The 22,004-nt window shown below is 42.9% G+C and overlaps 1 protein-coding gene across 13 annotated transcripts in view; it reads left to right on the top strand.

Annotated features, from left to right (window-relative positions):
* ptprt (protein tyrosine phosphatase receptor type T) overlaps positions 1-22,004 on the top strand; it is a 284,214-nt gene that overhangs the window by 154,889 nt on the left and 107,321 nt on the right. For all 13 annotated transcript variants that reach the window (XM_067505363.1, XM_067505361.1, XM_067505367.1 and 10 more), the window contains exons 12-15: positions 6,903-7,104; positions 9,772-9,874; positions 12,136-12,412; positions 20,654-20,690. In XM_067505363.1, the coding sequence (XP_067361464.1) occupies positions 6,903-7,104; positions 9,772-9,874; positions 12,136-12,412; positions 20,654-20,690 (619 nt within the window). The remainder of the gene's footprint in view (positions 1-6,902; positions 7,105-9,771; positions 9,875-12,135; positions 12,413-20,653; positions 20,691-22,004) is intronic.

Genomic DNA, 22,004 nt, shown 5'->3' with positions numbered 1-22,004 from the left:
CTATATTTAGTCCTCGTCTCTATCCGTTCTGCCTTTCTCACTCACTTCTGTCATGGGTTGATGAGAACAAAAGAGGCAGCAGAAAGTAGTGGTATTATCAGACTATTGTTTCCTTCAATTTCCATCTCTGCTTACGTTATCTTATTAGAAATAAAAAATGATATAAGGGAAAAAAATGTACATCTTTGCCTGTGTAGTTTTTTGCCGTTCTAAAAGGACGACTTAACTGATATTCAACTTGCATCTTTTGGTTCTAGTTTGAGTAGTTCCCTCTGTCGACATCTCCAGATGACATCACTCCGAGGAATCTTAAGTTTAGATCTTGTCTATGTAGTTGCTCAACATGGAGTTTGTAATCACGGTCAATGGTCATGGTTTTCCAGAGCTCCCCAGATGATGGTATTTGAATTTCTTAGTGCCTAGGAATTCAGCTAGAAGCTAGAAGCAAAGAAATAGTTTGAGTCTGAGGGAAGTTTAAAAGCATGAACGTATATTTACAGTACGCTCTAAACTAAAGTCATAGAAAGTAAGTTGTAAATTGGTGAAGTTGCCCTTTTAATGTAGTGACCCAGAATGAGAACAGTGTGTCCCAAATGGAAACTTCTTAAAACAGAAATGGTGGAACTTAAAACAATAGGAGCCTGCTGAGTTATAGGCTGAGGAATTAGCTGTCAAGGTACAGTGTGAGATGCGAGGACGGGAAGAGAATTTATTTATTTATTTTTTAATTCAGGTTTTATATATTGCAAGCATAAAAAAGTAAATGTCTTCCTGTCATGGATTCACTTTGCAAAGCTCTTATTTTACTGCAGGATTTTAGATGTCAAAGTGCAAAGAGATAGAGGATTATGTGTTATGCATACTGCTGCAGTTGGTAGAGAGACAGTTAGAGGGCAGGACTGAGGGTGTCAACGTAACTGGGAAGAAAGGATTTTTTGATGTATTTATTTTGGACTTATTTATGTTGGAACATCAGAAAACAGATTTAGAATATGTAATATTTTATGCATTTGAGAGCAGGATGCATTAGGTCATATAAAGCATTTTCTTCATGAAGATAAAGGAGGTGTCAAAATACAGTTTGTTTTTTTTTTAGAGAGAGCAAGAGGAGTTTGGAAGACAGCAGGGTTTTCTCCTCTTATGATCTTATCCAACTGCAAACATGTTGTATACAGTAGGAAACTACTGTATCTGAGCTGTAAATGGATGGTCACAGCACAGATTTAGCTTTAGGCAACAAAAGCATTTCGGTTAAGGTCAGAGAAGGAGTTGGGTTTTGTTTAAAGTTGAATAAATGTGTCTAAAGTGACTGATCGCTCTCTTTAATGCTACACAATCTTTCCCAGGGTCTAAAGATAAGAGGAATAAACATCTGATAATGATTTATTACGACAAACTGAGCTGTGAGATTGAGTGCGACCCTTTCCATTCTTTACCGACCTGTCCTCCATAAGATAATTGGAAACTTAACCCAGGCTCCTCCTAAGAAAGCAACGGGAAGCAGCCTATTTTTGCATCGACACAGTGGTGAAGCAGTTAGCGGCTCAGAGCCAAAAGGTCCACAGTTCACATTTACCAGCTGGTGGCGGTTCCGTGTGGATTTAGAATGTTCCCGCCGTGCTTTAGTGTGTTTTCATCAGCGTCTCGGTTTTTCCCCCACAGTCCAAAAAGATGAAGCTTCAATGCGCCGGTAGCTGCACGTGTGAGTGCGAATGGGTTTTTCCTCTTTCTCTGTTGCCCTCTGAGAGACTCGTGACCCTCCTAGTGTCTGCCCCACCTTTTGCCCAGTGACAGCGGGGATTGACAGGTGAGGTGGTGGACATGATGGTGGGACATTCGTTGCAATTACAATTGCCAAAGCTGCTCCAGTTATAAACTTAGTGTGATGCTGTGACAAACTGTTTAAGAGGTCATGAAAAGACAAAGTCTGCCTTGATTGAAATTGTGTGTTTATATTGTATTTAGGCCAATTATACCTCTAAGAACATTTAAAGACCAGTTCATTTCCAGTGTGCAATGCAAGTCTCTTATTCCCTAATGAGCTGGATCATAGCCCGAATTCCTACAGTCCAGCTGGAAGGACATCAGACAATTTTAGAACATCAACTCAGACAATGAAGCTAAATACATGGTTTTATACTTTCTTTTGTAAAGTGCAGGAGTGAGAAATGTGTTTTACTGCACGGTGAATAAAACAATGACAAAAAGCCACATGGCGTAACAGAAAGCAACTTTATTCCCCAAATGCAGTAAAATATTTGAAATTCCACTCGAGTGACTCGTAGTGAAATGAAAAAAAAAAACCAAACCTAATAGCAGGAAGAGCACCTGACATAGCTCCTACTTAATTCAACACAATAGTGAGATGGTGAGGGATGATCCCACCGCATATTTTCTAATAAAACAAACAGGAACACAGAGAATAAAAAATGGAAAATGACAAAACGGAATTGAAATAGCGTTTCCACGGCGCCCATCCTGCGCCGCTGCCTCGTAAACATTGTTTATTTCCATAAAACTTGGCTGGAGCTCAAAATGCTGCGGACCAGTAGCACACACACACACACACACACATGCACACGCACACACACACACTGCAGGTGTGGCATGTTTGATGAAGAGGCTCCTGGGTAAAAGCTACGGCTCCTGATATTCACCAGCATCAATCTCCTGCGTGGGCAAACACACACATTTGTCTGCGCTAACACATTTGGGCACACACACACACTGACACACAAAGACCTGCGCAGGTACAATGCTTTTAGCATTCATTTTTAATGAGGCACACTGTGCGGTGGATTTATGAGCTTGCTTTAACTTTTTCGCCACGACTTGATTTGTCTTTTTACAAAGTAAAGTAATTAGAGATGCTGAAAGGTAACAGAATTCCTATAACTGTCCGTCAAGGCTGCAGTTGTGTATTTAATAAACTAAAATGTTGCTCTGCAGGTTTCCAACAACTATACAATGAAGCGGGAGGAAATTACTTTCCAGTGTCTTATAACAGACCTTTTAACTAAGTCCTCAGTATAAAGGATGAAATCTTTTAGCATTAATCTTGTTTTCTCTAATGTAATGTGACGATACAGAACCTGCTTCTTCTTCTCTTGCTGTTTTTTTTTTTTTTTCTGTTTCTCCTTTGTCCCTTTTTCCTTCGTTTTACTGCGATTCTCCGTTCACCTCTCTGTCCCTTCTCCACACCACTCACTAATTCAATCACACACACCCTTACTCACACATGCACCGTCCCTTCCGTTGAGTTATCCCCCACAGACGCACACTCTATTACCCAAGATGCACTGCCCCGCTGGGCGCCTGCCTTTTCATTGGCCAATAAAACAACCTGAGCTTTATGGCTCTACCGATACCAAGTGCATCAACTATGGAGAGAGAGAGAGAGAGAGAGAGAGAGAGAGAGAGAGGGGAATGAAAAAATGGATGGAGTGAGCACGCTTGAAGTTTATCACCCGAGAGAGAGAGAGACTGAAGGTGTGAGTACATTAAACATGTACATATGGAAAGAGATGGAGAGCAACGTAAAGAAAAAGGTGGAGGAGGACAGAAAAACTTACACAGTCTACCACTTAATATTGAAGAGAGCGAAAAGTTAAAGAGTCGGTAGATAAAACACGAGCAGAGGGAGAGAGAGAGAGTCAAGCTCATAAAAATAGAGCCATTCATGACATAAAATAACAGCCATCGATGTGCAAACCAAAACTGCAGCGTAGATGAAATAGATGATATTTTATTGTTCCAGCCCCCAAGTCCCAGCCTGCATAAATAGCTATTGATTTAACATGTTTTATTCAGCCAGCCAGGCGAACTCTCAGGCCTGGGAGACGTCAGCCGCCTGTCGAAGGCGAGGCTGCTGCTCCGTCGAGGGGCTTTCTGCTGCATTCTATTGGCGAAAGGTTGTGTCGCCGGGTTCCCCGCTCCGAGAGGCGTTCGGTTGTCTGCCTGTGATCTGCGCCAGGGGAGTTACGTGCCGGAAAAAGCGAAGATGAAAACCTCCTTATTATTGTTTCACTCTCTCGGTGCACTGGCAAAGACGCAATATGTGAATAATGGAAACTCGCAGTTGAGTTGAGTGTGTGAGTTCAGCTCACGTTGACCACGATGAGAACGCAACGAAAGCTGAGACACAAGGTGACACGGAACTCGCAGGGCCGCGGCAGGGCTGGAGTGCAATGGAGATGGGTGGTAATTCGAAGGACTTCCGTTGTTAATTGCAACATGCCAGAAACATCCCAGACGGTGATGAGAAAGATGAGGAGATGGTGCAGGGTGGTGTGTTTCTAGCTGGTGCTCCATGAAGTCAATGGGACACATCCCATCAACCAGTTGGTGCAAATCTCAGTCAAGCTCACAGAAGGTACACAATTGTTGGCCTCTGACGCTGTTCATGACAGTATTTCTATTTTTCTCCTGGGGCTCACTGGTTCTTGACGCATGTATGCAGATTGCTCATGTTATGCTATTACTTTATGTGAGACGTCAAAGCAAATAAAAAATGCAGTCGACGCAGCACATGTAGGCCTGGAGCGGTCTGCACACCAACACAGCTTCAGGTGTTAGAAGCTCGAAATATTTCCATCTCCATCATTATGTTTTTACTTTCTTATTTGCATCCCCCCCCCTTCTTTGCTGCACACACACACACACACACACACACACACACACACACACACACAAACACATTTTTCTATGTCTGCACACATTTGACCAGTGCAGTGCTTCGCTGAATGACATCATGTGGTGTTGCAGATAAATGTAACCACATACCGTGTTTGGATGCCGCCTGCCATCGTACGAGGTCTTATGCCACGTAAATCAAGGGGAGCTGTGCTTTTCCACGCAGGGTGAAAGGGTGAAGGGGTGAAGGGGTGAATGTGGCCTGACCTAAACCCGTTTGGCAGCATCTCAGCCCTAAAACAGGCCTTTCAAAGTCATGATGACTGTCCCCACAATTATGGCACATTATTAAAATACAATTTGCCCAAACAACTACATAAAGACGTGCTGTATGTACACACACACACACACACACGTACAAACACAGTCACACATCAGCACTGTAGCCTGCAGGCCTGGTCCAAGTGAGGCACCCAGCTGTCAGAGCATTTGATCTGAGTTTGTTAATGGAGCGATGAGCACTGTCTGACAACAGTGTGATGTACTGAGATCTCTCTCACACACACTCACACACACACTCACACACAGGCTCCAGGGTCCTCATTTCACACAAATATCCATCTACATCACTTGTTATCACTCTTTTTGTCCCCCCCCCCTCCCTCTCGGCCTCGCTCCTGCACTTGCTCTCTCCTCTTTACCTTTTCTTTTGTCATCTGTTGCTCTGCAGCTCCCTTCGTCGCGCTCTTCCTCACCTCTTCCTCACGCGTCTTTCTTACCGCGGCAACTTTTACTGCAGGAGATTGTAATACATTTCGGTGTCACTCGGATAAACTCATTTTAAGGCTCTCTGTCATTCTGTCCTGCCTTTGGTGAACTGCCCACAGTAGACTGTGACAGGCCAGCTGGGAAATGAACGTTGCACAAAACAAAGCTCCGCAAACTGGGAAGTTACTGATTATGTTGTCTCTGTTGTCGTCAGTGTCATTTTTTACACCTTTCTTTTCCGTTTCATTTCTATTTTGATGGAGTTTAAACAGTTGAAAGGGATGCAAATCTGAGATGTACCTATTACAGAATTTGAGTTTTAGCTATGATGCTCTGCACAAGCTGGAGGGAACATTTTCCTCAGAGAATTCCTAGTTGGCAGTCGACTAAACAGCGCTGTTCTCGCGCACTGTTGTGAAACATCAAACCCAGAAGACAAATGATAGGAAACATGAACCAGTCCAGGAGCTGGCTCTGCAAAATGCGTCGGTGGAGGTTTGTGCTCCACCAGATGCCTTCTGGTCCATTCGTGTTGTCGGTCTCAATGTCTGTCTCTTCTGTTCATTCTCCTTCTCCACAGCTTTCACTTGTTCTCAACTTGACTTTTATTTTTTATTTTTTGGAAAGGCAAACTGAAATGCACTTGAACCTCCTGACACAGACACACACACTCTGTAAAGTGCTGAAGTGCCTTTGAGGTTGAATTGCTATTAATGTGTCCCCCCCCCCCACCAGTCAATACTTCTTTGTTCTGCCTGTCATTCACAACGACAGCTGTCGTCCAGTGTACTACTGTGTGTTTGTCTGTGTCCATGTCTGCAATCATTGACAGTTTTTTTTTTTTTTTTTTGCAGTGTGGAAACTTGCCAGCAGCAACATTACGACAAACATTGACAGTTCTTTTAACAGAAGAACTATTGAAGTGCTGCTGCCAGTTAGTGGCCACGGGTCAATTTGCTCAGTTTTTTTTCCAGTCTCAAAGTGGAGTTCATGGGGAGATACACAGCCTGCAGTAAAGCGGCAGCATCACTTCCACTCAAATTGATTTATCTGACATTTAACAGGCAACTTATTAACGAATGATTTATTTTAGTATTGTGTTGCTTTGGTTATTTGGATGTTTCACAGCTAAAATGTTTTACCTGAGAAGATTTTTGTCAGCTGGCCCAAATGTGACTCCAACGGAGGGCTAATGATTTCCTCTTCGGCAAAGTGTTGATTTGGCATGAGTTTTTACAACAGATGCCCTGCCGCAAAGTCCCATTTTATCCGGCCTCGGGACCGGCACCAAGGGAGCCCTTGGTTGCAGGGTCGGGCCATACCTGGTGGGGATTCGATCCCACGGCCCTCTGCGTCCTAAGCTAATCTCAGCTCAGCTCAATTTATTAAAACTCAAACGAAACATCTGAAATTAAAGGCACGAAATGAAGTAAAGGTGCCTTTTATTCAGCCGACGTCCTACAAAAGTTCAAACAGCTAAAATGTCTCTTGTCTGTCTTCAGATTACCTACAAGGCCCTGAGCTCACTGGACCCCAGCGCTGATCTAACAACCCAGAGGGGACGGGTGTTCAAGCTGAGGAACGAGACCCATCACCTCTTTGTTGGTCTCTACCCGGGGACCACCTACTTCTTTACCCTAAAAGCCTCCACGAACAAGGGCTTCGGCCCACCCGTCACCACCCGCATCAGCACAAAGATAGCAGGTAACGGATCTAGTGAAACAAAACCAGCAAACCATTAAAAACAGGTAAAGTATGCAACACTGAAGGCTCGTTGGGGGGGCGGCATGTTGCTATTGCTTTGTCTAAGTGACTGTTCATATCGCTCTGCCTCTTCCTCTCCATTTGTAACCCTCTGTTTATGTCACCCTCTTCAAGTCCATGGGAAATGTCAGTGGCAGCACAACAAAAGACAAACACTGAGTCTACGCATATTTCTATTCTTAGTCCAAACTCAGTTTTCTTTCCTTTGTATGTCCCTCAATACCCTTTATCTATCTGACCCGTTCTGTAGTCTTTCAGTGTCTCCGTCACTTTCTACATCACCTCTCTTTTTCTGTTTTCTAGCTTTTAACTCATTTTTTTTCTTTTTATTTCTATTCTCCAGTAATCCCTTCCCAGACAGCACATCTGATTGTACTTTGTTCCAAAGATGTTGCTCTTTCTATTTACTCCTCATTGAGGTAGATGTGACCTTTAGCTGTGGAGACAATTACTGTAACTAGGAGCTGCCTGGGCTTCTTTATTATGTAATAATGTTGTCCATTGGATACTTGAGAGGAACTATTTGGTCGGGAAAAGCTATAAACACATAAATTGTCAATTTTGCTTTGCATAACTCGTATGTGTTGCCTGTGGGGAAAAAAATGGAAATACTGTAATGATGCATAATTCAGTTTTAGAAAACAGTTCTACTAATTTATTAAGATGGCCATAGGAGGCAGAGAGTATTTCATTTAGAGCCGCAAAGGTCAGTGGAAGCCAGTAGAAGACAGTAGCCAAACATTTCAGAACAACTTTATCTACTCAGTTTAACCAGTACTGCTAAAAATGACATCCTTAAACAATTAAACTGCGTGATTATGTTTTTGTAGCCAACATAATGAGTTATTTATTATGTTCCCGTGCATCATAATATTTTTGGAATGAATGAAACTGTACTATTATTGAGGGACAAGGGAGCTGCAAGGAAAGGTTGGGGACGGTGGTGGACGTACGAAGCACTGGAATGTCCAACCAAAGACCTTAGTTTGGTCCCAGAGTCCTATGTCTGGTTCGGTTCAGGCAAGGAAACCACCAACGTTAGGGTTAGAGAAAAATAATTTCATGTCATGGATGTGTTTAAAAGTAGTAGTAGTACTGCAGGATCGCACATTATGGCAAAAACAGGTTGTCTGGTAACATCCTATTGATATGTTCAGCATCAATGTGGTTGCAACTAAATGTAAACGTCGAGAGGAAAAGCAATTTATGGGCCTTTGTTAAGTCAAAGGTGTAAATGCTGCAGCTTTTAGTGAAACTACCACACACCAAATGTCCACTTCACCGGAAAACTATTAAAACTATCAAATCAGCAGATTCAAGAGAAGTGACAGGGAATCATTGCATGTCAACATATTTTGATTATGTTCACAGGAAACGTAATGTGGTTGGATTTAGTTTCTCAGGAAAATGGAATGTTAGGAGATTTATTTCATATTGTAGAGCACTATCTTTCACAATTGGTATATTGAAGCATATGATTGATGGAGTCCGTAAAACATTTCATTAACAGTTTCCCATGCATATGAAGTCGGGTGACAGTATAAGAGAGACCACAGAGGGGGGAGGGTCAGAGCGTATACAAAACATTGGATATGAGTGTGACATGCAGCAAAAGTTGGCTATGAAGTTGTGGAGGGCAATGACCCAACAATGATGCTCTACAACCATTTTGCCATAAACATAAACAAACTTTTTTAAAATCTGTCTTCTAAATCGAACCCAACTCTTCTTATCCCTAAATCTAACCCGGTGTTCATTGGTCCCATTTAATGATGATAAATGCTTTGTACACCACGAGGTTTATGGGAAAGGAGGCATGAGATCATTTTAGTTTAATTATCGTGAAGCGTATTTCAGACAGAAATGTGTGACCTTCTGGGGAATGTAGCTTTAATCTATTAACGGCTGTCAAACTTCCAGCTAATGAATTAAAGTCAATTCTCTGCAGTATAGGTGAGTGCTGATTGAACTACAGAGGACTACAGTAATGTGTCATCAGTGTGCTATCAGCCCACTTCTCTCTGTCAACACCTACAGGGATTTTTAGCCTGACCTTTCCACTGAGCCTCCATTCTTCCATCATCCTTTCAAATCTCAAGAACATGTTGCTGAGAGGAAAGGAAAAAAAAAAAAAGACACGTGGCACTTCCACCCATAACAGAGATGTCTCCCTCCAAATGTCACGCCATCCGCAATCTTCATTATCTCATTCAGGGACCAGAGGATGAAGAGATTTAAATTAAATGATGCAGGCAGATAGAGATGGATGGGCAGAGGAAAGCATGGGAGGGGGTTGGACTTGTGGTAATAGCCTAAATGCCAATCAGGAGAAAAAAGTGTGGACGTTTCACTCAGACGCGGCGACGCTGCGCCTCCAGAATGAGACTGACAGGTGTAAGAATTACAAGCTTGTACGTCGTTAAATGAGTTTTAAACTGGAGCATAAATTGTTTATTTGCCTTTCTTTGGAAAGGCATTGATGGAATTGTAGGGAAAAGAGGAAATTGGTTTTGAGCCAATAAAAGCCCAAGGGATGTCGCGTAACACAATGTTACTTCCAGACCCACAATTTCTGCACTTTCATTGTTTTGTTTTTTTTCCACCCAGCCCCCCTGATGCCAGAGTACGAGTCTGAGGCTCCACTGAACGAGACAGAAACCACCATCACCATCCTGCTGAAGCCCGCCCAGTCACGTGGAGCACCCATCAGGTAATTTCTCCCTTGGTCTCATAATTTTCCCTCCTGTTTTTTTCACATTTTCATATTCCGCTCTCTCCTCTCCCTCTTTACTCGCTCTCTTTTGATCCACTTTCCTCTCTTGTTTTCCTCAAGGGCCTCTTCTAAAGCCATTAAAGTCACTCACACATATAAGTCCGATTTGTATGCAAAGGAACTCAGAGAATGGGACCTTTTAAAAAAAAAAAAAAAAATATATATATATATATACACATTTGTCCGTGAAATGTAACATCATTGGTTTCTTACATCTTGTAGTTTTTAAATCCACTGCATTAAGGACATGTGAGTCCAAGTGGACAGGATTGATGTTATTTTTCAGTATCTGGCCCCTAGAGACTGTTGACAGACTGCAAAAACGTGTTGTATAATTAAAAAGGTGCCGTTGAAGACGATCTCATCAATGTGATCTTATTAAATTGGCGTAGGAAAGAACAATGTTGTGTTGCCTCTTGCGAGGGTGCACTGAGACTATACTAGTATATACATCCTTGCAATTGGCTCCTGGGAATTGGATTGCGGAATCTGAGTGTGGTTTATTTTTCATTTCTGTAAATCTCATATCTCAGCAATTATCACCCACACATGGCAAATAAATCTGGTGTTGAATTAGGCCACATTCCAATCGCTACATCTTTGTGTGTTTATCAAGCTCACGTAAGCCCCTTTACGTGGAAGCTTATCGTGTAGGTTTTGGGCAAGTGTTGCGTGTTCGACGTGCCAACTGCAAAGAAGATGCTAACATGCTAACATAACATCTGCTGGAACTGAGGTGCTCTGATTTTTAATTTTAATATTTATTTTTATTTAATCTGAGGAGATCAGAGCAGCTTGAGTTCAAGAAGGAGCAGCTGTTTTAGTTTAGACACACACTCACACACTCACACACACACACACACTCTCACACACACACACACCTAGTAGCCCTGCATACACACATCAGCTGCTGAGATGCCTACCTTCTTAAGACTGGCATATTTTTTTTTGCCTATAGGCTTCATTGGTGTCTTGTTTTGTCTACTGCTGCACAAATCAGTGTTCTGAATGCTAAATGTTGTCCTCACCATCACCAAGTTCTAAAGCACACACTTTTATATGTATAGCGATGCACTGACACTCACACTCCCGTGTCTCCTGTGTGTCCGCTGATAGCCACAAACACATCCAGACGCACACAATTCCCTATTTGCCTGTTGTACCAGGCCCCTGTCTCATCCCTCGTGCAGCGTCTGAAATCCATTAGTATGAAATGGATATTTCACCAGAAAGGCAGCGAGAGAGAGAGAAACTCATCTTTGGTCATCAGCAATTACCTTTTATGAAAGCTGCCAAACGGGAACTGGGGATAATTGGCCGCAGCCCCCTTCACAGAAACATACATTTCCCTAATTGCGTATAATTGTGAAGTGAGTTCTTGGCATGGAGGATGGAGGTAATTGCGGAGGGCCGCTGCGTTTGTCCTGACTGCTAAAGAAGCCCTCAGCCATTCATGAAGCCTCTCATTGTGCAATGGAAACACACACACACACACACACACACACACACACACACACACAGATCAACCTTTTAAAAAACCTACAGTACCTCAACACACCTGTTAGAACACACACCTGCTAAAGCACATATGGGCACCTGAGCCCCTGCACACACAAATAGATAAGAGCTGGACGATGACACATTGTCCAAAAATCTGTATCTTCTATCCTCACACACGTACACATGTATAACTCTTTCAATTCATACTGCTGCTGAGTCAGGAAAATAAGTGATCCACCTCTACTTTTCTTCAAGAAAGTTAGCTGAAGTTTCTTTAACTCCCAGGTACACGTATCATTAGAGGGGAAGTAAAAGAAAGTGACCCTTTTAAAAGGATAATGGGCATTTTCCTTTAGGATTCTTGACAGACCTCAGTCCTCTTCTGCTAATGTGCAGAAAGCACTCTGAAAATTAAAACTTTGATTGGAATGAACAGTTCGCACTTTGAATGTGTTTCTAGCTACAATAGCCTAGAAATTATTGATTTTGATAGATATGATGATAGGAGTGATGAATAAAATGCAACGAAAACCATTTTATCAAACAAATAATAGATTTTTAGAATTAGAAATGTTCCTAACTCAAAGGCAAAAATTACTAATCATGACTTGTTTCTTCAGTCAAAGCCACAATACATTTTTATCATCTTTTGTAAGTTTGGTAAAACTTTATTTAAGTGCTTTCGTTTGTGTTCCCAGCTCCTATCAGCTCGTGGTGAAAGAAGAGCGCAAGTCCAAGACCCGCCGCGCCGCCTCCGAAGCCCCAGAGTGTTTCTCTGCCCCCGTCAGCTTTCGCAACGCCTCCATCTTGGACTCGCCCTACTACATCGCTGCTGAGCTGCCGCCATCCAGCCTCACGGTCGTACAGCCGTTCACAGTGGGGGACAACAAGAGCTATGGCGGTTTCTGGAATCCTCCGCTATCACCTGCCAAGAGCTACAGCATCTACTACCAGGCTATGAGCAGAGCCAATGGGGTGAGTGTGAACAGCTCCAAGGCAGTTTTAGGGCTCGAAGGGCAAATGATGACATTATTATTGACATTATTTGTCATTAGAAAAATTCTAATAAAGGGACTTCCTATGGGGATCTCACACACTTTCCCTATGGGATCAATAAAGTTGGTTGAATCTTGAATCTCCCAGAATTCATCTGTCTGTTTGCTTCCCCCTTTTTTGTCTGGCAATTATACTGTCTGCAAATATAACAACACCCCCTCCCCTTTTCATCTCATAACTCATTCTCAACTTGAACTTGGCTTTTGAATTTCCATAATGCTCCGAACTCCTTCGAGGGTTGTTTTAATTTTCCACTGCTGTAACCACGGTAACTCAGTTTAGCGAGTGGGGCCGGGTGAGCTGGCTGATGCCGTGATGTAATACCCCCCTTTACAAGGTGGATTTCCCACAGTGCATTCAGAGAGACAGTATGTGCGTGTGGGTGTGTGTGTGTGTGTGTGTGTGGGGGGGGGGGGTTCACTCATTGCACGAGTGACCAAGTGTGCATGTGAGAGGGTGAATAATGCATTTAAACGTGTGGGTACCTGCAGAACCTAAATCCGGTCACATCAGAATTCCTTATTTGATTGGATCTCAGTCAATCCAATCAGTGTGTGATTTGTTTGGGTCACGAGTTTTGAGGATTGGGGAGGTGCTGCTTAGAAGTAAATAGAAAAGCCACTGTAAGCCAGATGATTTGATAAGGACGCCAGGAATAAAACATTTAGAAAACTCATGCATTTCTGCCAATAAATACAGTTGTTTTTCCTGCCAGAGATAAACGGCTTTTCCAGCTAAAAAAAAAAGACCTTTTCTTTGAAAATGCAATGCCTTTGTTTTGGGGATGTAACATTAAGGCAAAGTTGTACACAATAATAATTTTTGCTGGACATGTGTAATTTATTTTTAACTGTTTATGGGGATTTTGTGTCTATTTGTGATCGTTTCCAAATTCCTTTTTGGACATTTTGTATCTTCTAACTGACCTTTATGACTGTAAATCTAAAGATATTACAGAGACAGCTCTGGCCCAGGAGCCCTCTGACCTCGGGGGGCTGTTGGGCCCGTTCCAAACAACAACCACTGTAATTTGGAAACCAGATGCAAGAATCAGTCCCTTGATATATCATTGCTCCAATAACTGGCCCCAGCCTCCTTCAGCGGTGAACTTTTTTCTGTACATCTTTTTACTCTTTTTCGTCTCAACCGACAAGAGTCATCACAAGGTTGTGTCACCTAAACTTTGACTTGACTTTCTGAAAACCTATTTAAACAACAATGTAGTTTTTCAGTCCTCCCCAAACCGATGTGCCTGAGGTGAGGTGAATATGGCATTTGTGAGTCTGTGCACTTTCTTCCAAGCAATTCCTGCAGTTTCTCCTCCCTAAAGCTACAGTATGCAACTTTCTAATGGTTTAAAACGGTGAGCTGTGTTCAAAATCTTCTGTCTCTGCTTCCAGTGAACATCGGACTTCAAGAGAACCTTAACATATTAAGATACATTTTTAAATACAGATCAACGCCCTTCGGCTTGTCCCTTAAGGGGTCGCCTTTTACACCGGATGCCCTTTCTGCTGCACCCTTCTCTGGACCAGCACCAAGGTGGCCGTTGGTGGGTGGGCAGTGGGAAAAAGTCTTAAGTTACTCCCTGTAGCTTTAATGACAAAGTCAGCCACCTCAAAAGCGAAGCTGATTAGAGGAAATTGTACTGTCAAAGTGCAAAAGAGACGGCGGGAAGGTTCCTGTATCAGATCGCTTTTTGTACGTTTTGAAAGCTGCAGTGGCTACTTGGAAATTAAACTGGCCATTAATGTCTGAATCACGTCTGCGCCAACAAGAATGTCAGCATTTGAATAATTTACTCTCTAAATTCAATATCTCAATTAAAATACAGTCACAGTAAGGATGATATTTTGTCAATCAAGGGATTTCAGTTATCTGCAGTGCTCACAAAGCCCTGTAATTTGTACAATTTCTTTGCTGTCAGTCATTTTGTGAGAGTAGGTGTCACTATTTTTCTTCCCTAAGCGTTGGATGTCTCATGTTGGAAAGCAACTCCTCATTTACATTTTAGAATACTTGGCTGGTTTGTCGTAGTTTGATCCCATGGATGAAAGTCTGTTTCTCATTCTCTGCCTATCTTGGATAATCCTTTTTTTTTTTTTTTTTTTACCCCTCTGAGCTCCACCTGTCCATCAACAATAGAACGATAGAGTCTCTCCTCCTCTTTCTCTTTTATTTTCTTCCACTTTCTGTGTCTCAGGAGCATTTGGAAGAACTTGTTCTTTCAGTCCCCCCACTCTTCCTTGCTTATTGCTGTTGTTTCCGTCTCTTGTTTTCGATTAGGAATAAAATTCCAGCTTTTCCTAAATTCCTTCTTTCCTACTCTGTTCCTTGTCCGATCCATTTCTATTCCTTCTGTTATCTATAAATCTTCCTCTAACTCTTTTTATCCTTCCCCCCTCCTCCATTTTCTTTTTCTTTTACTTTCTTTCATTCCAAGTCTTTTTCTTATTTCATCTTCCTTCTTCCTTATTGTACTTCCCATTTTTCCTTGTCCACCTACCTCATTCTCTTTCCTTTCCTTTCACCCACCTCTCCCTTTTCCTCTCTTTTTCTACCTTTTTTTTTTTAACCAACCTCTCTCTCTCCTCACTGCCCTCCCCCCTCCCCCCCCCTCAGGGGTGACATCAGTCTGATGCCAGTCTCTCATGTCCCATCATTGTGCCAATTAGTTGACGCTGTGCACATTAAAACTGCTCACTAACGGCAATACAGATTCCTCCCTCGATGTCTTGTGATGTCTCACACACACACACACGCACACACACAATAATGGCCAACACACACAGACAAAATGAAGTGCCTTGGGCTGTGAGGAAAGTATGAGCAAAAGTGGTTGGGGACTCAGAGATGAGGAACAATATAGCGGGGGGATAAAAGTTTAAACAGAGTAAAAAAGACATTAAAGAAGCTAAAATATAGAGGCAAAGATGGAGGAAGATGTGGCTAAAGAAAAAGAGAAGGTTGCAGGGTTGGGAGACTTAACTTCGGGCTCCTTAATTCCATTTAAGGGAAATCTGAAGGCTGTAGAATACTGTGCTACTTCTGAGAATAGTGGGCCAACTTTGTGGCAAACAGCGTTTCCTGCACACAAAGGCAGATCCATGAAGTGTGATTCTCATTCTATGTTACTTTGAGGAACATGGTTAAGCTCGCACAAGGAATGACTTACGTTAGGCCGGTTTTCAGACTGCACCTCCACATTCAGCTTTGTCAGTTACAGTAACTGATCATTGACGATGATGCTGGATCCCTGGTGTCTGCCTGAAAAGTGTTTGGTTTGCTTTGGTCTGCTCCGTGCAGCTACTCCTGGCATTCGAGCTCCTGACTGTGGGTCATCTCAGTACGTTCTCCTCATTGAAACTTCAGCGTCTGCGTTTTTTCAATTGTACTACACTAAAAGTTCAGAGCTTAGGCAAAAGTTGGACAATGGGATACAAGCGGAGAGAAAATACATAGACTCCGTTGCACGGACCAACTTCTTACACCATCAGTCAACTGGAAAATTAATTGCGGCAAAGGCAAGAGATGGACAGATGAGGTAGACTTGAAGTAGGAGAGAGGAAAGAAACAAAAATTTACAAAAGAAACTGGTGCGAAAAGTGAATAGGGAGGTGAGGTGAAATTGTTGGAGGTGAAAGACAAAGAAAGAGGAGGCAGAATGCGAGAAATGGGGCGAGAAATGGCACAAAACAAAAGGAAATGGTGACACACACGGAAAAAACATGCCCTCCCGCGCTGTGAAAAATGCAGCCAGACACCTTTCTTGACAAGTAAAAAGCCTCAGGGGTTGGCCAAGGTACTCTGACAATCAATGTCGTTCTCACACACACACTGAGCAAACCTCAGAGTGCACATTTCGGAGGTTGTAAGAGATGGAGATTTTACCGACTGTCAGTCGGTGTCAATCAAGATGCACTCAGCTGACTAAAAAATCCCTAAATGCACTTTATTTCTGTGTGTGTGTGTGTGTGTGTGTGTTGGTTTGTTTGGGGGCATATGTGTGTAGGAATCTGTGCCCACATTTACTGCATGTCGTTTTGTGTGCAGGCATTAGTCAAGCTGAAATTTGTGTGTGGGTAATATATTTCCAACGTTTGTGCGTCTGAGTTTCTGTGTGTCTGTGAAAGTTTGGCACAGGGAGACAAAACTGTTGGGTGAAGTTTAGAAACACACGGTTACAGGGGAGCGATGGTTAGGAGGATTGCCGGCGAACAAGTTGTCACCTTGGCGTCCTTGTGGTTGCCTCGGAAACCACAACAACCGATCACGGTATCGAAAATCATGGCTGCCAATCCTTCCTGTCACTAAACCCACCAACTGCTTGATGCAAAGAAAGGAAGAGAGCGGGGAAGGAGGAATGATAGACATGATAAACAGATAAATGGAAACGAGCTCACCCACACAGCAGCTGCAGCTCCCATACACACTTAGTATTCTCGTCAGTCTCAACAAAGTTAACTACTACACACACAGGGACACACACACACTGCGTCTTCGCCGTAAACATCTCCCCTCCTCTCGTCTCACGGCCTCTCTGGTTCGAGGCAGGGCAATAAATTGGCCTTACATTTATTAACTTAGCTCCTTACAACCTCTTGGGTTTAAACCATTAGCATAAGCCGAGACGCAGCAGCGCTCGGATTCAGTGTGACTGCGAATCCAGAACAGCCAGGCCCTTAAATGGACTTTAAGTGTAGGCACGATTGGGAGAATTTCTAGAATCCGGCAGTCACTCGAGTTCACAGAGCAGTTCTTATTCTCAGAGGGGAGAAGTGAGCGCCGCGGCCTCACGGAGGAAGGTTTGCATGTTCTCCCCTCGCTCGTGTTGGTTTCCCCCCACAGTCCAGAGACGTGCGTGTTAGGTTAATTGGTGTGAATGTCAATGGTTGTCGGTCTGTGTATTTCTCAGTGTGTTGGCCCTGAGAGAAACTCGAGACCTGTCCGAAGGGTTCCCCGCCTCTCGCCCATTGAGAGATGGGATAGACTCCAGCCCCACCCAGGACCCTGAACGGGACAATCAGATAATGGATTGACGGAACTCTCCTGTTATAGACATGTGGAAAAAAAAGTTTTGAAAGTATTTCTGCTGAAGCCCTATGTGTTATCTTTTACCAGATATATTTTTCTTTACTTAACTATAGCAAGTGTGGCCAAAGGCAGTCAGGGGTCCTCACACCGATGCATCTTTTGTTGCCCAGGCAACCCGGCAGGAAGCAGCTCTGTTCCTATCCAAGTCGTGGTGAGGATCAGTGCAGGCAGGATGTGTAGGCAGGATCTGCCGAGATGCTGGCAGCCTCCTTCGGCATGATGTCCAGATGAGACCGCAACCGGATTTATTATTTGTTTAAGATGCAACTGTTGGCCGGTGGTCTCGGTTTAAGGTGGCGGATCTTCAAAAAGATCGCGAAGATTAGAACTCAGTGAGTTAAACTAGAAGACATCTCTCTTTCACTCGAAGTAAAGTAAGAAACTTGGCTTGTTATAATATAATTTAAAAAATCAAGAGACTGAGCAAAGGTACAGTGTTTTACATATGCGTTAGGCTGCTTTTTACTTATCACCATATGCTCAGTGACGATAAATCCGTAATCAATTCAATGTAACACAACCTGAAATCATCTAATGACAGTAGAGCAGCACATAAACAAGTGCATTGAGACAAAAGCATCCTGTATGTAATAACTCTGCAGGTTTAAGTAAGGATGTGAAGAACGTTGCTGATTTGTAGCTAACTCTTACTCACAATTACGTGTGAGACCCCCGTTTTTAAGCCACAGCGTCAGATATTTACTCTTCCTAAGGCATCAAATTGTGCGGCTTGGTACGTCCACAGGTATCCTTTGGCGTTAGAATTGGACGTTGCTATTTGAGACCTTGGGAACAACCGCGTCAGGTATTGACATTTCAGGTGCACTGTGGCGTCAGTATTGGATGATCCAGGAGTGTTACCTCTTTATGGTTATGGAAAACCCCTTACAGGAAACATACAGGTACATCCTTGCTATAGTAACCACGTGTTGCACGATCATCAATAAAGTGCACAACGTCTCACACTAGAGTCGAACCCTAAACGCTCTCAGTTGATGAGGTGCACAAATAAACAGATGTGTGAAAATGCAAAACGCTTGTGTGAAAAAGCCAAATTGCTTTGCAATGACTCCATGACTTGTTTTATTTCCCGTGTTGAAACATCTGAAACTCCCCAACAAACCGGACTTTCCTGGTTCCATTTGTGATAATGAATAAAACAATGAAATAAATAACGTACAAGCTAAAATGACTTGAAAACACCACATGTAGCAGAAAATCCATAAGTGTCAGAGAGTCATTGTATTTGATGAAGACAAATGAGCAAACGTGTGAAGGAGGCCAGTCGCTGTATGACGAGTGGGTTAGATCTGTGCACACGCTGGTGACAGCACATCACGGACGAAAGAATAGAGGGAAAAGCACGTGTTGAACACATCAGGGAAATTATCTTTTACATAAAAACCCAACTTTAACCAAAGTGCTTTCTCGTCCTAACCACACATGTCACTCTCAAGCCAAATGTGGAGTCAAGTATAGGCTCACAAGAAACAAAAAAAATTGCAAAAAGAAAAAAAATTGCACGTCAAAAGGTTTCTGACATGTTATTGAGATTAAGTAATTTTAAAAATAAGAATTTTACAATAAATCTCAATGACTTTTCTTTTTTAAATAACAGAATAAGAAAAAAACTTAAATTGAAGGGACGTTGGGGCGACTGTGGCGCAGGAAAGTGGAGCAGTTGTCCACCAATCTCACAGTTGTTGGTTCAATCCCCGGCTCCTCCGGTCACATGTCGAAGTGTCCTTGAGCAAGACACTGATCCCCAACTTAGTTGCTCCCGGTGAGTGTTGGCCAGCTGCATCGCAGCTCCTCCATTGGATCAGTGTATGAGTGTGTGTGTGTGTGTGTGTGTGTGTGTGTGTGTGTGATTGTGAGTGTGACTGGGTGAAGAAGAAGCAGTGTAAAGCAATTTGAGTGCAAATAGGTAAAAAAAGTGCTATATAAGTGCAGAACATTTACCATTTATAAGTAAGGATGAAGTAATGACAAGTACTTTTCGAAAGAGAAGTAGGTACAAGTGTGTGTGTGTGTGTACATCTTTGTGCTTTACTTTATTTTGCTGCACACAATCTGTAAATGTGTGATCTTACACAACAGCTTATTTGACTTGACTGACAGCCCCATGCTGAAAACTGATGCAAACAGCTTAACCATCAGCATGTAATGCAAGAGGACAGCACAAAGAGGAGCTTTTCGATGTCTTGGGAATAAGAACGGGCCGGTATAGTACAGTAAGACGTGCATTCACCCAGTGCTTTTACATGACACATTACAGTGTTTAGTGGATGTCTGTGATGGCCGATGTCGTCCTCAGGAGCCGATAGCTTTTCTAAGGATGCACGAGATCGACTGGATTAGCTGCAGTATCGTCAGCAAGGGGGGGAAGTTAATATTAAACATGGAGACTCCTGTAATATACAATTCTATAGGTTATTTGGTACCAGCAGCATAAAACAACCACTAAAGTTGTATTAGCTGAGTGAACCAAGCAGAGGAATTTCCCACAGGAGGCCGGAGTTCAACTGCAGTGTGAGACAACTTTCTGTTGTTGCCTCTGCAATGATGATACACGCATGACATAATATCTTATAATATATGCTAAACCTAACCACACTATGTTTGCACAGCTGTAATCAAGTGTATTTAAGTAGCTGTGTCTATAAGGGGCTGTTTTGGCCATAAAATTGTGTTACACCAGCTTCCATCTTTGTGCCAATGCAACAAACAGCAGTGGTCATTTCGGTGCCACCGTCCAGTTTAAACAAATGCTCGTGTGGGTCGTGTGGGAGAATTGACCTTAGTGATTGGACACGTTAAAAACGTGAGGTGAACTGAAACCAATGGCTGCCTGGAAAGAAACTTGCACCGTGCTCTGAAAGTGCTCCGCCGTCAGCGTGAGGCCAAAACACAGGCCCCAGTGTCGGTTGTTCCGTCCAAGCTCCGTTAAAGAACCTGTGTCTTCTCACAACTGCTGTGTAAAAATAGAACATGCGATGCTGCTTCGTGGATTATCCCCACAGCTCAGTTCAAGTTACATAAACTGTTTGTCTGTTCTCTACACAGGAAACCAAGATCAACTGTGTCCGTCTGGCTAACAAAGGTATGAGCACCCTTCCACTGATACTCACCACCGCAGCATATTACCATATTTCTATTTTACATGTTGTTTTACTTTAAAATTGCCAGTGAAGAATTCTGTGACTTAGTTGAACCAACGTTACGGTGTTGGGATGAGGTGAACACACACACACAAACGCGCACACACTCTCACAAAGGAGGCGAAACCCCCTTAACATTTAGCCCAGGAAACCCCACATCTTAATCCTGCCGTCCTGCATCATTTTATGGCATCGCATTCTCCCTCCATCTCTTCTCTTTCACATGCTCCATCTGTTTTCCTCACTCCTTGTCTGTCTCCCTTTCAGTGCCGCATCCGTGTTGCTTATCGGTGTGTAAAGTGGAACATCGGCCCCATTACACACCGATTGACCGCCCTCATTTAAGCCAGTGGATGGAGGCTGAAGCATTAGCCCCAGAAACCATTTCATCCCGTTCTAGTTTTGCTTTCCTCGCGTCTCTCATCTTTATTTGCCGCTCATCTCCTGAAAATATGCACCCATTTGTGTGCCAGGCAGTGTGTGCTTTCAAAGCTATTCAGGTTTGCTATTGATTTTCATCACCTCATCTCTTTTTAAAAAGTTTTATTCCATTATTTTTTTTTTTTCCCCCATGCCCATCAAACATTGATTTGATTTTTCCGTATCTTCCGTCTCTTTCGCTCTCTAATTATTTCTCGTCGGCATCAAGCGCTTATTGCTCATTTGTGCACATTCTTCTCATTCGTGTCATTCTTTTTTCCCTGCTTTATCCATTTCCAGGCTGTTTTTTCTTTGAGTGACGAGTACTGTGGGTGGAGGTCTACAGTGTGCAGACACTGCTCTCTGTTTGTCTGCATGTATGTGTGCTTGGGAAAAGACATGCTTTTAACTTTGTGGCGGTTTTGTCATTTAAACCAAATGCTACTTTACTCACTCAATATGTAGAATTATCAGTGTTCCCAAAACAAAGTTAGTGGAAAGTTTGTTTTTTGTTTTTTTCATACTGTATGTGGGCAGTATTCTGAGGCAAATGCAGATGGCTAATTTTGCAAACGCCTGTGACTAATTCTCAAGCAATACCTGCTATCAACTGACAACAGCAGATCTCAGTGAGACACGCTGCCACTTGTCTGCTTCAGCGTGATCTAATCACTGAACTCAGCTGCTATCATTTTTAGTCGAAATAAAAACTCACATGCCGTAACTGGGAGCGGAATTAAGCTCTAGTTATACAGGCATCTCTCAGAGGTAGAGGATTTGATTCCAGTCCACGTTAACAGACACGGGCAAAGAAACATGTTTTGGCCTTCAGCTCG

This window comes from Channa argus, chromosome 5, assembly GCF_033026475.1.
Source record: "Channa argus isolate prfri chromosome 5, Channa argus male v1.0, whole genome shotgun sequence".
Classification (NCBI taxonomy): Eukaryota; Metazoa; Chordata; class Actinopteri; order Anabantiformes; family Channidae; genus Channa; species Channa argus.
Note: the sequence above shows the minus strand (reverse complement) of the source record. Positions and strands in the feature narration are given on the sequence as shown.